Genomic DNA, 14,396 nt, shown 5'->3' with positions numbered 1-14,396 from the left:
TTATGTAGCTTACACGCTTAACTAACGCCACGCATGTAAGTTACGTAACAACCATACTTTTGTTGCCTATACACCTAACCATGTAAACCTACAAAATGAGTAAACATTCATTAGAAGTGTATTTTGAAAAGACACTATGCATGTAAACCTGACCAAGCCGTCGGTATTTGACGAGCTGGGAGTGAGAATGTGTTGCACCAAGGATCAGCATGATGGAGCTGGAGATGTAGCCTATAGTGTTGTGTCTGTCAAAGTCAAGAAGTGGCCGAGGGAGGTGTTGACAAGATGGGTAGAACGAACAGACACAGACAGCATGTTAAGTACCCACAGCTGCTTTTATCAGTTCAGAGGAGCCACTGCTCATGTGCACACGACCATTCTCTCTCTTCTTGTGTCATCAGTTGACTCCTGCTCACCACACAAGTTCAACTTGTCCCCTCGAGGTGGCAATACAGGTCTCTGTCTACCAAGATGGCCTGCTCTGTCTTTCCCATAGAAATAAACACTCTAAGCTCTGTTTTGGCTAATGTTATTTCAGTTAGATGTTTGAGCTTCACTTTGCAGAAAGACAAGAGGTTGTTTTCACATTTATCTCCCGTAGGAGGGAAGTTCCTTTGTGGTCACCGTAGATTTCTTTTTGAAGCTACTACAAGGAACTTTCATATTGTGTTGATTTCAGCGTTCCCTCTGGTCAAAGGTGACCTTGTTTCCGAGCACCAGCTTTCATTTAGAAAACTTCTCATTTTACCACAGGAGGGCCTGACAGTCTGCCCCCCCCCCCCACAGTCCTGGTTCTGGTTCTCACGTGCCTCCCTTCCCTCCAGCGGGCCCAGCAATATGGCCTGGTGTCAGCTCCCAGCAGGGAACTGTGGAGCAGCATAGTAAAGCTCTGCTCCTGGCCAGAGAAGGAGACGCTGTTGCTGGGAGCAGAGGACAGCAGGTCGAAGGTGGCAGCAAAGCCGTATCTGTGTTGGTCCGCAGCTGGGCTGGTTTTGTGCCAGACGCCTCGCTGGAGTCTGAATGTGGTTCTGGTGAACCTGCTTGATTGAGTCTGATTTGAAACAGAATAAAAACAAAATCTGTTTTGCGTCACAAAAAAAAACAAGAAATAAATAATAAGCAGGTATTATAATTATAATTGGAGCAAATTTACTGTTTTATGAAACCATATAGCCACTCTATAACAGTCTTACTGTTAAAAAAAAGGAAAAATCAAACCAAAAATTACCTTTTTATACAAGTGACACTATTCTCGTAATAGTAAGAAATATTCTGAAATGATGCTTTTTGGTGGGTGGCTCAAAGTGAAGAGAACACAAAGATGTTGGGATAAACTTTAGAATTATACAAGAGTGCATAAACATGTTTGACTATATCATTGACAATATCATCAAGTGTGGCTTCAGAAGAAGTTATAATTTCTAATCTCACTTTCTGTAAACTGTCAAACCTGCGTTGAAGAGAAGCTTAGAACTGCATTTTACATGTTTTGCAATCCTAATATGTTCATTCATTTTCCACTGACACCAACACGGATGTTTTTAAGTGTCATACAGTTTGACCCTCTTAGCAACCAATCAAACGTAACCCCATTTTGAGCTGGTTTCTGCTCCGTCGACAAACCTTTTCGTTCTTGAGACCTCTGAGATGCACCTGTATATGATCATCTGCGGAGTCTGTAAGTTTCTTCGTATGAAATATTTTCAGTGTATGAATGTCTAATTAAGGCCCAAAATTAAATGTGAGTTCATGCTTCTACAACATTGTCTCTTTTTTGACCTAGTTCACCTGTCGGCAGGGATCCAGTCGGCAGCAGTGAAACAGGACACTGGGGTTGTATCTGCCAGCATCGGGGACAATGTCATTTTACATTGTTTCTACAATACCCAAGTGGCAATGCACTTCTCCTGGTACCGACAAACCATAGGAAGTGGACCCGAGCTCCTGTCTAATTTTTACAAGTATGATGAACCATCCAAAGTCTTCCGCTGGTTGGAGAAGAACCCTCGTTTCTCTGTGCAAAGGAAGGAAGGGATGAATCATTTAAACATCTCTGACGTCCGTTTATCAGATTCAGCCACATACTTCTGTGGAAGCACACACTCCAACATGGCGGAATTTGGAGACGGGGTCTTTCTAAGCATCAAAGGTATTATTTTTCATTGGCTTTTACTTTAGATAACAGGCAGAGGTAGCATATCATCTGATTTAAGTTTTTTTCAATCACCTCATGTATTTGCTAAATTGTCACTGTTCATTTGCTTATAGTTGTTAAACAAGCAAATATGCATCATATGTAACATATCATCATGTAACTCTTGATATTTGTCTTTCCAATCAACACTTGTCGATCTAAAATATGCTGTTCCTTTGAAGTTTTCATATATTTTCACAGAAAAATAACTGGATCCAAAAGAGGCTAATTCTCATATTAAACCCCTTTAAAAAAAAGAAAAGAAAAGAAAAGTTAAAGGCCCTACTTAAACTTTATGTCTCCAAAAATGAAATACAAATAAAGCCTAATTTTCTGTGGATTGTAGGAGCCAACCTCAAAGAAATAGTCCAGTGGCCAGTATCTGAGACCATCCAGCCAGGTGGCACTGTGACTTTCAACTGTACCATACACTCTGGGACCTGTGATGGAGAACACAGCGTTTACTGGTTCCGACACGGATCTCGCCAAGGCGTCCTTCAGACGCACGGGGATCAGTGTAAACACGTCTCCACACCTCCAGGGTATCCTTCACAGAGCTGCGTCTACCATTTGCAGAAGGTGAACCTGAGCTCCTCAGATGCTGGAACCTATCACTGTGCTGTGGCCTCCTGCGGGGAGGTGCTGTTCGGTAATGGAAGCGAGCTGCTCGTCAAAGTTGGTGGAAAAGACCAAATGGCACAGATGACAACCTTAGTCTGGCTCTCCATCGTTAGAACTGTGATTCTCTTGTTCTTAGTATCTATTTGTCTCCTGGTTTACATCGGTAAGAGCTGGTGAAGTCTTAAAGAGTTTGGCTCAAAATATCTCAGCTCAGTATCTTTGTAAAATGTATGCTATCACTAAAAAATAAAAAGGTTTTACACACATTTTGTTGTTTGACTGTATTACAATTTTCTAAATAAAACACTTTGACTACTGTTTGTAGGTGGAGATTATGCATCTTTGTGCATCTTTCTTTATACTGCTCGACCCATCAGCCTAATATTTGTTGTGCTCATTTATGACTGAATGCTCATGGACCTCGTGTGGTTGTGGTGATTCACACTTTTTGAAAATATATTTTATTGACTACTGCTGACTCCTCCCTACTTTTCTTATGACATTTGTTTTCTTATTATGTCGGTAGGAGGAGAGCTAGTTAGCTGTTAGCAGCTGGTTGGAATCCTACGGTGTGTTTGGCTAACAGAGCTAACAGCTAATGGAGCTAAAGGCACAGCAGGACCGGAGCGTTAAACAGTCGGCATGAGGCGTTACACAGTGAAATGCAAATTAGCTGCACAAACCCAGCAGTGAAAATACTTTGAATCTATTGTCTTATTAACTCTTAAACTTTGTTCAGGTTTTTCTAACCACAGCGCAACATAACCTCTGTGTTTTTTACTCACAACCTGTGTGTGGTTAAACACAGAGAATCACACTGTTATGGAACATCACTGAACTGCTGCTTCTAAACATATAGTTTGATCACAAAGATAGGTCCCTGTGATCCACTGAAAGACTTAGTGGTGGAGCTACACAAGGTTACTTGCAACAAAATGAGGACATCCTGCTTGAAACCACCAGTACACAAACACAAGGAGAGCACAGGGTCTTTCAGAGGCACTGGACTCTTTTATAGAGAATTTATAGAAATGTCTCATCTGACGACCACAAGACTGTGAAAAGATACTGATTGTGAAAGGTGCGGCCTGCTTTCTGTGATGAAGCTGGAATGTCATTGAACATGAAACAAGACAAAAATATACAGAATAATATTCTCACTGAGTGAATTTACATAATGACACACTCGTTTTTCCGGGACTTTCACACAAACAAGACTTAAGGTACGACAAATGATAAGAAATATGTTCCGTTGATTTCAGTTGATGAATAACTAAATACTCAATAGTCTGAATACTTTATATTAATGTAGTGCAGTTCAGTTACATGCAACAGTGTTACCACTGATGCTAAATCTGTGAGGGATGCAATGGTTTGTTTTGGATGGTCGTAGTTTTCGTAACAATTCTACAAAGAATTGTATTTTTTCTTTAATTGTCTCACTACTTTTAAATTTAACCAACCCCATCATGATTGTGTAAAAATAGTTGTGTTTCTGATTTACTTCATCATGTTGTTCTTTTGTGCTGCTTCTTTTACTAATTTGTCCGACTGGACTACATGCTGAGACCATTATCATTGACATACTACTACTACTACTATGATTAATAGTACAATTATTTTATTCTGCGTATACTGAATAAAACCATATATGTGGTTTTATTCCACATACAACTGCATATGTATGGCTAGGATTCTCGGGTATTGCTTATTTTTAATTTGCACATTATAATTATCTAAAAATGTAGCTTTTGAAAGACAAATAAAAGACACTCAACACTCAAATGTGAACTTGAGAACTAGTTACATCAGTAATTGATCTGCACCACCAGGAGCTGTTCAGGTGAACAAATGAACACCTTTGTTGGACCTTCTCATGTTACGGGTCTGGCCTGCAGTCCAAACATGTACAACGTCGATCAAATGTAGCAGGTTCAAGTTAAGTTTATTTAGTTATAAACTAAGAGTGCTGAAGCCTAAACCCCGCTTTGGGCCGCAGTTGTGTGTGTGAACCTAAAGTGAAATGTGGACGGGTCGACAGGGTGAAAAGAAAAAGTATGGAATAGCCCTTTTCAACCTTGACAGGTGGGGAAAGTAATAAATGGGTCACACCTGTGAGCTGGGGGAGCAGGGGGAAAAAAACGAACAAAGCGTGGAGGCGAACAGAAAGAGGAGGGCGAGTGGCTAAAGGATCACTAAAAATGTAATCCAGTTTCTGGAAATCTTTGCTACAAAGAAAGACCGATAGTGCCATATATAAAAGTAAACAGAGTGGAAGTTGTTCCAAGAATCGGCTGGGTTTCCCTGTGTTCCCTGGGCAACAATGTGTGCTGATGGAGTGGGTTTGGATTAAACGTGTTCAACTATCTCTGTGACCTACTCGGATATGGCTGTGGACTTCCTTTTCTTTGTTGGACCTTCTCATGTCAAAGTGACAGGTTTTTAGAAAAATGATTATTCTCCTCTCCGGTGCGCAACTCTTACTTTAAGTATTTGGGGTAAATTCAAGCTACAACACGGACGAAACGCCTTCTGTGAAGATGAGATGTTAATCAACACTGTATAGCCAGCTCCTACATTTCCCACATTGCACCTCAATAGCATCTTTTTCCTTAGACCCAGAATACCTGGTAAATCAGGCTGATTAGTACTGCTCTCGATCTCACTCATCTTCACGTGTTCCCCTGTAAATGCAATACTTACACTAACATTGTGGCATCTCCACTTCTAACTTAGTAAAGGACCTAAACACCTTTCCTGTCAAAGACCAGCTTAGATTAGATCTGCATAGGATCTATAGTTAAGATGCAAAGCTCTTTTTCCATCTAGTTATATCACGTCAGGGCAAAAGAAAACCGTAACATTATGCAACAGTGCTTGTCACGCAACAGACCCACCTTAGCATATAGGGAGAAAAATGAAGTAGCAGTGATGAAGAGACATCCTGCCTGTAACCACAGAGACAAAGACACAAGATGCTTTGAGATCTCCTCTCTTTACTCCGAACAGCAAAAATCTTCTTACACACACCGGCTTTGTGGCAGCATGCACAATAAACAACCTGCAAAGAATGTTCTGTGGTGGCTTTGTCCTCACTGAGTATGTGATGTAAGAGATGAAGTGCTGGTTAGAATTGTGGAAACTTTCAGAGTAGATAACGACACCAGCAGACCTGTGAGTGTAGTTCTTTAACAATTGTAATAATCAGTCTTGCAGTGTTTTTTTCAGTGGAACATCTTTTCTTCCAAGGCAAGCCCTTATATTTATTTAATAAAGTGTTCGTGTTTCAGAAACAATAGCAGATGTCTTGGTACACAGAACCATCTCCGGCCCTACGGCCTTACGCTGGAGTACACACATTCATGCTGGGTGTTGGCCGTCTGTCTTCTTGATCTGTTGCAGTTGTGATCCCTTAAAGCAGCGTAATGGAGGTTCTCTGCATCTACACATAGCTGGGAACAAAATATAAAATAAATTATCAATCGCTATAATAAACAATATAGCACAAGAGAGACATGCGGAAAAAAAAATCATATTAATGCTCTTGAATTAAACATTTGTCAAGAAAACATATAATTGTCAATATAAATTATATTGACAACTTGCTAACTGTATGTTGCGCATATGTTATAGCAGCAGCCGACATGTAAAGAATATAAAGATATTGCTGCATGATTAAAAATAGTGATACTTACGGCTGTATTCGGAGGAGAGTTTTCTGAAAATGTTTCATTACTCTCTGGTTGTGACACACAAAATGAAAGCCATGTTATTCCAATGGAATATGTACTCAATACCTACTGTCGTATTCAAAGAGTAACAGTTACCTGCACTTTGGCGGTTTCTTTGGTTGCTCTTATACAGTGAGAAAGCCAGTAAAACAACCAGCATGGTGGTCAATGCCCAAGCTGCACTCAAGAAATACACCAAAACCAGAGAGTCCCCGTCACCTGAACAGAAACAGATATCAGGAGACATTATAGGGATTTTTAATGTTGATTTAAAGGACTAGAGTTGCATTCTGTCAAGTATATCTGAAAAATTAATACTGACATGCCCATTTGTACAACTGAAAGGATTACTGGTCATAGTAGAATGTTCCTTCCTAAAGCTTTTTCAATTTAAGTAATTTAATTGACACAAGGCTTCAGCAGTCTGATTTGGACAAATGAAATTGGTGTCTTTCAGCAGAGGAATTATACTCCCATATCCCGAAATGCATTATCAATAACGTTTAGGAACCAAAAATTTCTCCCGAATTACTATTTTTAGTTTTGAAACAGGCGTATTTAGTATTATTGATATGAACGTATTTTTGCTTCAGAAATGTCGAGATTCAACGTATCCGTGGTTTGCAGAAATGTACAATGCCATTGTTTTGTTTTGGTGACTGGGTTGCCTGCAAACACAATACTCAGAGACCACATGCCAATTGAAAGACACATTGGTCAACGGTTCACGACCCAGTGAAGTATCTGCCAAAGCAAGACTGCTGTAACAAACTAGGGGAGAAAATACCCTGTGTTAGATTTTGTCTACTGTCTCCCACAGCGGAGGAATCATTTTATGACCAGATGACAAAAGAAATGATTACAGTGACCAGTAATTACTATTGGCAAGTGAGTATCAGTTTTAGGCAGACTTTTAGACTATCCTTTCAGCAGTTATGATCACAATTTATTAAGTGAGACAACCTTTGCTAGTGTTACTAACCCTCAAAGTCCAGCTTGGTCCCGTCTCCAAACAGTATGTGTCCACACGAGGCAACAGCACAGTAGTAGGTCCCAGCATGAGACGGGTTCAGGCTCTTCATCGGCAGGTTGTAGACACAGGTGTGTGTTTGTGTGTTGGGTTTCCTCTTACACTGATCATTCTTGCCTCCATCAGTGTAAATGAGTCCTGGACGAGATGCTTCAGAGTCTTTGAACCAGTAAACACTGTGTTGTCCATCACAGGTCCCAGTGTGAACTGTACAGTTCAGAGTCACAGAGCCTCCTGGCTGGATGGTCTCAGATGCTGACTGATGGACCACAGCTGGGACGTTCAAACCTGAACCCTTTACACTGACAGTAGCGGCGTCGCAAAATTTAAAGTCAATCAAATTGCTCCCTATGCAGTAGTAAGTGGCTGAGTCTGAAATTTGCAGATCTGAAATCTTCATGTGACTTTTACCGCTTTCAGTATCCAGTGAGAAACGTGGATTGTTCTTAAATTCACCGTGGAAGGTGCAATTACGGTTATACGTATAGGATGCAGCAATCAGCTTTGGTTTCTGTCCCAGGGTTTGCTTATACCAGTAAAAAACCAACCCTGCATCATCACAGACGCACGGCAGAGTCACATTTCCCCCAACATCATCCGATAGAAAATATAACAAGGATTGATTTAAAGTTCCCATAGCAGCTGAGGAGGCAAACAAATAAATTTAATGCTAGTATGTAAAGATGCATGAAAACATATCACAAGCAAACACAGTTTAAAGCAAACAGGCAATAACAAAACACATCTTACCCATATCCGTCAAGATCAGACATGTGATATACAATGCCAAGCTTGAAGGTGTCATTGTGCTTCAAATGCTGTGATGAATGAAGTGTATCTCTATATGTTCTTCCCTCTTCACAGAGGAGACTGTTTGATCAGCCAATCAGATTAGATGTCCTATTTTGACAAACAGTGAACACATGTTCAGCGGCCCCTACTTCGGTTTTGTTGGTCTTAAGAAGAGTCTCATCCACAGAGTGTGTGCAAAATACTAACCACAGTTGTAAGTGCGTAGCATTGATTATTTGATAGCTACTTGCCACATATAGCATGTATAGCAAACGGCTTGGAAGGAATCATTTTCAAGATAACATTCAAGAACATTTACCACTTTTAAATGTTGTTGCTTTGGCATTCTGCTGTTTGATTCACAGTTAAGGACATGAATGACTTTTCCTTTAGTCCAAACACCGAGAGAGTCATCTGTGGTGTCGTAAGACAACATTTTTAGCAGCAACTGAAGGTATTGATGGTCATATACAACTAGAAGTAGACAGCAACAGTTCAACATGGTCTGATATACATGTGCAGTATGTACGATGTGACACGTGAAAGTGTGTATATGTAACGGGTGTAGTTAGGACCCAGGAGCAGTACGACAACACCAGGACTGGTATGATTTGAGTTCTTTATTTGTAACACACGACAGGCAAAAGATTCTCTGGAAGAATCCGACAGGTTTCTCGTGGTCAAGGACAGAAGGGCTGAGTAAGTTACCAGGACAGAGGCAAGGCGAGGTAGTCCGGGACAGGCAGGATCGGCAACAGGGAATCAGTCCATGGGTGAGTGCGGGAAAGTTGAGCATGAATGCAAAGAACGATCTGGCAGTGAGTGTGTCTGAGACAGGGGTTTAAATAGTGAAGAGGCAGAGTGAGCAGGTGAGAGTGATGAGCTGATGAGGTGAGTGTGACTGGCAGGTCCACTGAGTGAACTAATTAGGTGAGTGAAAGGTGGATAGAAGTGACAGAGCTGTGACAGTATAGGCTGTTCTCCTTCACTGTTTGTACGTATGCCTGAGAAAACACTCTGTAATCTGTATAAACTCTATGTAGTCCTGAGCCAGGACGTCAGGGCTGCTTCTATGAAGTCAGGTGACGCAGTGTAAAAAGAGCGACTAAGTCCATGTGAGGAGGAGGTCGGGGTAGATACATAGGTCAAACAAGCATCGGACTCTCACCAGAGGAGATCACTTTTACCTTACTTTTGTTACGTTAATTACACCACGTATGTAACAAACTATTCTTGAACCAAACCACGATCTTTTCCTACAGATAACCAAGTGGTTTTGTTGCCTAGACAGGTTCTGCACTGCAGCAGCCTGCTCGTGTTGCTGGTCACTCTTAGGAGAACGCACAGAAAATGGCCAATACCTTTGGCCTACAAATCTGGCAAATGAAAAATAAAATCAAACTAAAGCAATACACAAAAATAAATGTGTGCATAATGAGTGATCAATAATAAACTGGATCTCGGAACCCTTGGCTATTGGTCTAATGACGGAGAGGCCTCTGGTGGCTAGGGGATGTATTTCTGGGCTTCCGGTGTAGCCAGAGGATATCCGGGCCAATACTTCATTTTCTGTGATCTGCTCGTTGTTTCCACTCCGATTAGCAACTTGAGATACAACACTTGGAGTTGGAGTTGAGATGTGACATATAGGACCGGATTGTTTCACAAGTAACAAGCTTACAAGTTCATTTTAAAGAAATAAAAAGTTAAATCATTGTCGGATGATAGCTGATGGGTTACCAGATTGCATTTCAGCCAATGTGATCCACCTCTTTTGCCCTCAAAATAGAGTGTTTACCTTAATTTAACCAAAACCTCCTCTTACGTGATTGGTCAATGCTACAAACAGAAACCAGAATGCTTCCGATACCAATCTTGCCCAGCTGCATACAGACTGTGCAGATTGTGTTTATAGAGATTATGAACTGGCAAATGCATAAAGGCGCATGATGTTCATCCTAAGTTGTTTGCAGTGGTTTCCTTGGGGATTTAAAATCACACGGATGCTGTCTGGTTGATAGATGAGTAGTTTATGGCTCATACAACACTGTCTGAAACCACTACATTATTTGAGTTGTTTTATTACATAATAGGCACCAGAGCCTAAGATGATACCCCCCACTGCATTATTGCAGTTTGTTCAATGAGATTGCATTTCCTATATTTGCATTTAAGACATGACCCTCATTTTACAGAGCTGCCCTCATAAAATGACTTCTCTTTGTTCTTGGTTTCTGACTGGGCCAGTCTTCCTGTGCTCAAGCGAGGACTGAAGTTTCCACCAGCGGAAACCAGTTCACAGCACTTCACACCTTATTTACCACAGCAGTCAGAACAAGAGAATGCAGAGAGCTGGCTAGTTTTGAAGGTTGTACCCCCGCTTACATTTCTGGTTGGAAGAAGTTATTAACAGACCAGAGGGGATTTTCGAGCATGTTCTGCTTATGTCTGCATCCAATGCTGTATATTTATTTTCATTTTTTAATTTGAACGTCTTTAGACTAAAAGAATAGAAAATATATAGTGCACTCACTCCATACTGGACTGGTGGCAGCCTCCCGTCACCTACTCTGGCAGCCTTACGAGGGCCTCATTTCACTCCTGGCCAGTACCGCACTACAGCTGCCTCCAACACCCGGTGGTCGCTTGACTTGTAATCTTGCCAAATAGTTTACCCATTGATGTCAGAGAAAAGCAGGTCAAAGAGAACTGAGACGATTCAAATGCGTAAATTCAAAACAACATCACTTATTCACACCAGACAAATTCAGTAAAGCCTTTCAGTTATTTGTACAGAGGAAGCACTTTATTATTTCCATGTGAAGATAGTATGGATGATAGTCCACTGACTGGCCTTACATTGCAGACATGAGGAAGTGCTAAGCTGACTTGTTCATATACATATACATAGATACAGAGCTCCTTGGTGGTCGTGTTTTTCTTGTTTATGTACAGCTCAGCAGTTCCTACTCCATCAGTCTTCAATATCCCTGGTTTGTCTGCATTGCAGAGATGAAACTTTTCGGTTCCTTTGACAGTGTGTGATGTCAGAATAAATGACTCCACTGTATTTCACTGAAGCTTGAGTGGGCGGGAGGCTTCTGGGGACCAAACACACAGGTGCATAGATAAGTGCATCACCCATCTGTGAGAATTGGGATTAAAATGATTAAGGCTTGTTCTCAAAGATGGCCATATGGATATCAAACAGAAAAATCATATCCAGCTTAAAAATGACGCTGTAGGTGCTGAGATGAACTCTTACCTGGTGGCCTTCAGAAGACCCATCAGTTGCCTCTGAAGAAACAAAGAGATAACTACAGTCAACTCCAGTCACAGCAACATGTAACAGAACATGGATCTGACTCTGCTGCAGACATACAGCCGATCAATATGGTTTTAAATACCTGAGGAATATTTTCTCCGACTCTTGCATAGTGTCCATGTAAGGACGAGTGTCACAATCCCCAGAATGATGTTTGACAGCATCAGAGCAATAACTGCTGGACTCAGCTCAGCTGGTTTGGTGACAGCATTGTCTGGAGAAGAGATTATACCAACAGTGATTGATATAATTTTACAAATAACTAGCTGTGCAAGAAGAGTTAACATATCGTATCTAGCCATACAAATAGTTTTGGTTTATTTAGGATATCTGTCACCACCCAATACACTTTATTACAATACTTTATTAAAAAATAAAAACTTTATGAATGCAAAAACTTGAAAACGTTGGCTTTAGGGCTACAAATAACAATTCCTCTTTTTTGTTTTTTTGTGAATCTGCAAATTATTTTTTAATGATTCAGTCTATAAAACATCAGAAAACAGTGACAAAAGTTTCGAATCTTTGATTGAAATATGACAATGACCAATTAGTCAATTTTCACATTTCACTTCAGTAACAATCAACTAATCCTTTCAGCTCCAGCTGGCTTTGGACTTAATCTTGGGTTTCACAGCATTTTTTGATACTAAGCTAAATAGAATCTGTGTTTACGATTTCTGTTATTTTCTAGGAATTGGAAGCACGATGGACTAAAACTGTACGTGTATAGTGACCGTTTCTGTCTTACTGTGAATATTAATCCTGGTCCCATTTCCAAGCAGTGTCTGTCCACATGAAGTCACAATACAGAAGTAGGTTCCAGCGTCATCGGAGCTACGGTTCCTCATGAGATGGCTGTACAGGCAGGTAGTCCCTTCACTCTGAACGGTCTTCTCTCCAGAGGAGTACATCAATTGTGGAGCCGAGTGATGACTAGTGTGTTGTGCTGCACACCGGCCAGTTTGAACGGAACAGCTGAGAGACACAGAGTCTCCTGGCTGGACTGATTTAGATTCACTCATCACGTTTGCACCTTGGGAAGAAATCAAAGAATTTTGATCATTAGCATTATGTTCACATTACCATAAGCATTAAGCTGCGTTAATTGGAATACAGAGAATGAATACCTTTCAGCATCAAAAAGGTTCCTGATCCAAATTGAATGTCTTTGAACTGCAAGACTCCGCAGAAGTATGTTCCCGCGTCTTCCCATGTTGTTGCAGATATGCTCAGATGACTGTTGATTCTGTCAAACTTGACTGAATAACGGAAATGAGATTCATCAGCAAATACAGTCTGGTTGTAGAAATAATTGAATGCCGCCACAAGCTGTAGTCCCTCGCCTGGAGTGTATCTGTACCACACTCTTTTTTTCAGTTCACTCTTTATGTGACATTCAATGGTCGCCGAGTCTCCGAGCTTCACTGCTTGGAACGCAACAGGCTGAGAGATGTCGCTTAGCTGTGCAGCACCTGAAATATACAGACGGAGATGTGGTCAGCTCTGTGTTTGCCGGCACTCATGAAAAGGATTTTTCTTACTTACTCAAAGACCAGAGCAGGAAAACATTCACAAAGTGCAGCATCATCTTGTCAGCACTGTCTGTCCTCAGCAGTACGGCTCCTTCTCCACAGCAGTTCTGACTGAAGCAACAGCAGACAACAAATTCATCACTTGTCCTACATTCTGCCACATCCTACAGGTCTGATTGGTTCGTCATCCTCACCTTGCAGAATATGGTTGGCTGGATAACATTGAGGCAAAAAAACTAATCAAACCTTGGCCTGTTTTGTCATCTGTGTCAACAGAATGTATGTTAGTTGATTGAATGGCAACACACACATGTAAGCCAGGCAAAAATGGAAACTGCAATTTAGATGCAGACTTTCCAGAAGAACGGAGGAGTTCTCGAACTGAAAGTGTGTCTACATGCATAAGGCTGGTGGAAAAAAAAAAATGTGGGTGAGGGTAACAGATCCAAGATCAGCTGTATTATAACACTTGGTTGCACTGACCCGAATAAAGTGAAGCGGGTGCATTTTAGAAGATTAAAAAACCTCAACCACAGCCTCGCTTTCCCAAAACACTGACCCCAGCTTATTAGAGGGACTATTTATTCAGTAGAAAGTAGTTCCACCTAAGCCTGTAACACTATTTCTGGAAATACATGCTTCTTGTGACTTTTAAAAAATCATTACTTTTTGACCTTGTTGTATTGGGGCACAGGCACAGTATTTCTATACAAAAATTACAAAAACCCCGACCAATCAGCTTCCTGGGAGGAGCTACTGCCAGCTATGGCTGTGGTTTAGGTGTGTGTGTGACACGACACAGAGAGGCGACTGTTTGTTCTTTCCAAACAAAAATGCCAGCTCCTAAAGAGGTTAGAGTTTGATTAACATATGGTTCATCCAATCACCTGCCAAGTATTTTTTTGAAGGTGCCATTTTCCAAACAGTCGCAAATGACGGCTTCTTAGAGGTTCTGTGTAACAAACCATCTAATGGATCAGGTATTTGATAACTACTCCTATGTAGAGACTTTTAAATGTTTTTTGTCACACAGAGAAAAATGGCAGGTGTCCCGATTATTATTTTGTTTGAGATGTGATTTCTGTAGTTAGGTGGAGTTGAGAGAACGCAACTTGCTGACGCCTGTGTAGAGCATTGACCAGTACAGAAGAAGTTTGTCATTTGGCTC

General features: G+C 41.0%; 3 protein-coding genes across 4 annotated transcripts; 1 reads left to right on the top strand and 2 right to left on the bottom strand.

Moving 5' to 3' along the window:
• Positions 1-1,647: 1,647 nt before the first annotated feature.
• LOC116385476 (uncharacterized) lies at positions 1,648-2,992 on the top strand. Its single transcript, XM_031850972.1, has 3 exons — positions 1,648-1,678; positions 1,784-2,149; positions 2,541-2,992. The coding sequence occupies exons 1-3, from the start codon at positions 1,648-1,650 to the stop codon at positions 2,990-2,992; spliced, it is 849 nt and encodes a 282-aa protein (XP_031706832.1).
• Positions 2,993-5,866: 2,874 nt separating this feature from the next.
• LOC116385475 (uncharacterized) lies at positions 5,867-8,381 on the bottom strand. Its single transcript, XM_031850970.1, has 4 exons — positions 8,327-8,381; positions 7,529-8,218; positions 6,617-6,765; positions 5,867-6,267 (listed from the first exon to the last, which is right to left on the bottom strand). Exons 1-4 carry the CDS (start codon positions 8,379-8,381, stop codon positions 6,148-6,150), a joined length of 1,014 nt encoding a protein of 337 aa, XP_031706830.1. The 3' UTR covers positions 5,867-6,147.
• Positions 8,382-11,308: 2,927 nt separating this feature from the next.
• Positions 11,309-13,318, bottom strand: LOC116385765 (signal-regulatory protein beta-2). Of its 2 annotated transcripts, none has more exons than XM_031851476.1 (6): positions 13,242-13,318; positions 12,824-13,168; positions 12,445-12,729; positions 11,776-11,907; positions 11,634-11,665; positions 11,309-11,513 (listed from the first exon to the last, which is right to left on the bottom strand). In XM_031851476.1, the coding sequence occupies exons 1-6, from the start codon at positions 13,282-13,284 to the stop codon at positions 11,343-11,345; spliced, it is 1,008 nt and encodes a 335-aa protein (XP_031707336.1). In that variant the 5' UTR covers positions 13,285-13,318; the 3' UTR covers positions 11,309-11,342. The 2 variants fall into 2 exon arrangements, with proteins under 2 accessions (XP_031707336.1, XP_031707337.1); XM_031851477.1 differs by having other exon boundaries at positions 11,364-11,469.
• Between the last annotated feature and the right edge of the window lie 1,078 nt (positions 13,319-14,396).

The sequence above is a fragment of the Anarrhichthys ocellatus genome, unplaced genomic scaffold (genome assembly GCF_004355925.1).
Source record: "Anarrhichthys ocellatus isolate YVR2014 unplaced genomic scaffold, GSC_Weel_1.0 scaffold11, whole genome shotgun sequence".
NCBI lineage: Eukaryota > Metazoa > Chordata > Actinopteri > Perciformes > Anarhichadidae > Anarrhichthys > Anarrhichthys ocellatus.
The sequence above is the reverse complement of the archived record's forward strand: the minus strand, read 5'-3'. Positions and strand labels throughout refer to the sequence as shown.

What these genes read in the sequence shown, in the direction of transcription:
- LOC116385475 (XM_031850970.1), bottom strand. Translation starts at nt 8,381, where the DNA reads ATGACACCTTCAAGCTTGGCATTGTATATCACATGTCTGATCTTGACG. An exon ending in TCTGATCTTGACGGATATGG is followed by an intron (nt 8,219 to 8,326) that starts GTAAGATGTGTT and finishes TTGCCTCCTCAG; the next exon opens with CTGCTATGGGAACTTTAAAT. An exon ending in GACCAAGCTGGACTTTGAGG is followed by an intron (nt 6,766 to 7,528) that starts GTTAGTAACACT and finishes GTTTCTGTTCAG; the next exon opens with GTGACGGGGACTCTCTGGTT.
- LOC116385476 (XM_031850972.1), top strand. Translation starts at nt 1,648, where the DNA reads ATGCACCTGTATATGATCATCTGCGGAGTCT. An exon ending in TATGATCATCTGCGGAGTCT is followed by an intron (nt 1,679 to 1,783) that starts GTAAGTTTCTTC and finishes TTTTTGACCTAG; the next exon opens with TTCACCTGTCGGCAGGGATC. An exon ending in GGTCTTTCTAAGCATCAAAG is followed by an intron (nt 2,150 to 2,540) that starts GTATTATTTTTC and finishes TGTGGATTGTAG; the next exon opens with GAGCCAACCTCAAAGAAATA.
- LOC116385765 (XM_031851476.1), bottom strand. Translation starts at nt 13,284, where the DNA reads ATGATGCTGCACTTTGTGAATGTTTTCCTGCTCTGGTCTTTGA. An exon ending in GACCAGGATTAATATTCACA is followed by an intron (nt 11,908 to 12,444) that starts GTAAGACAGAAA and finishes TCTCTTCTCCAG; the next exon opens with ACAATGCTGTCACCAAACCA. An exon ending in TCGGAGAAAATATTCCTCAG is followed by an intron (nt 11,666 to 11,775) that starts GTATTTAAAACC and finishes TTGTTTCTTCAG; the next exon opens with AGGCAACTGATGGGTCTTCT.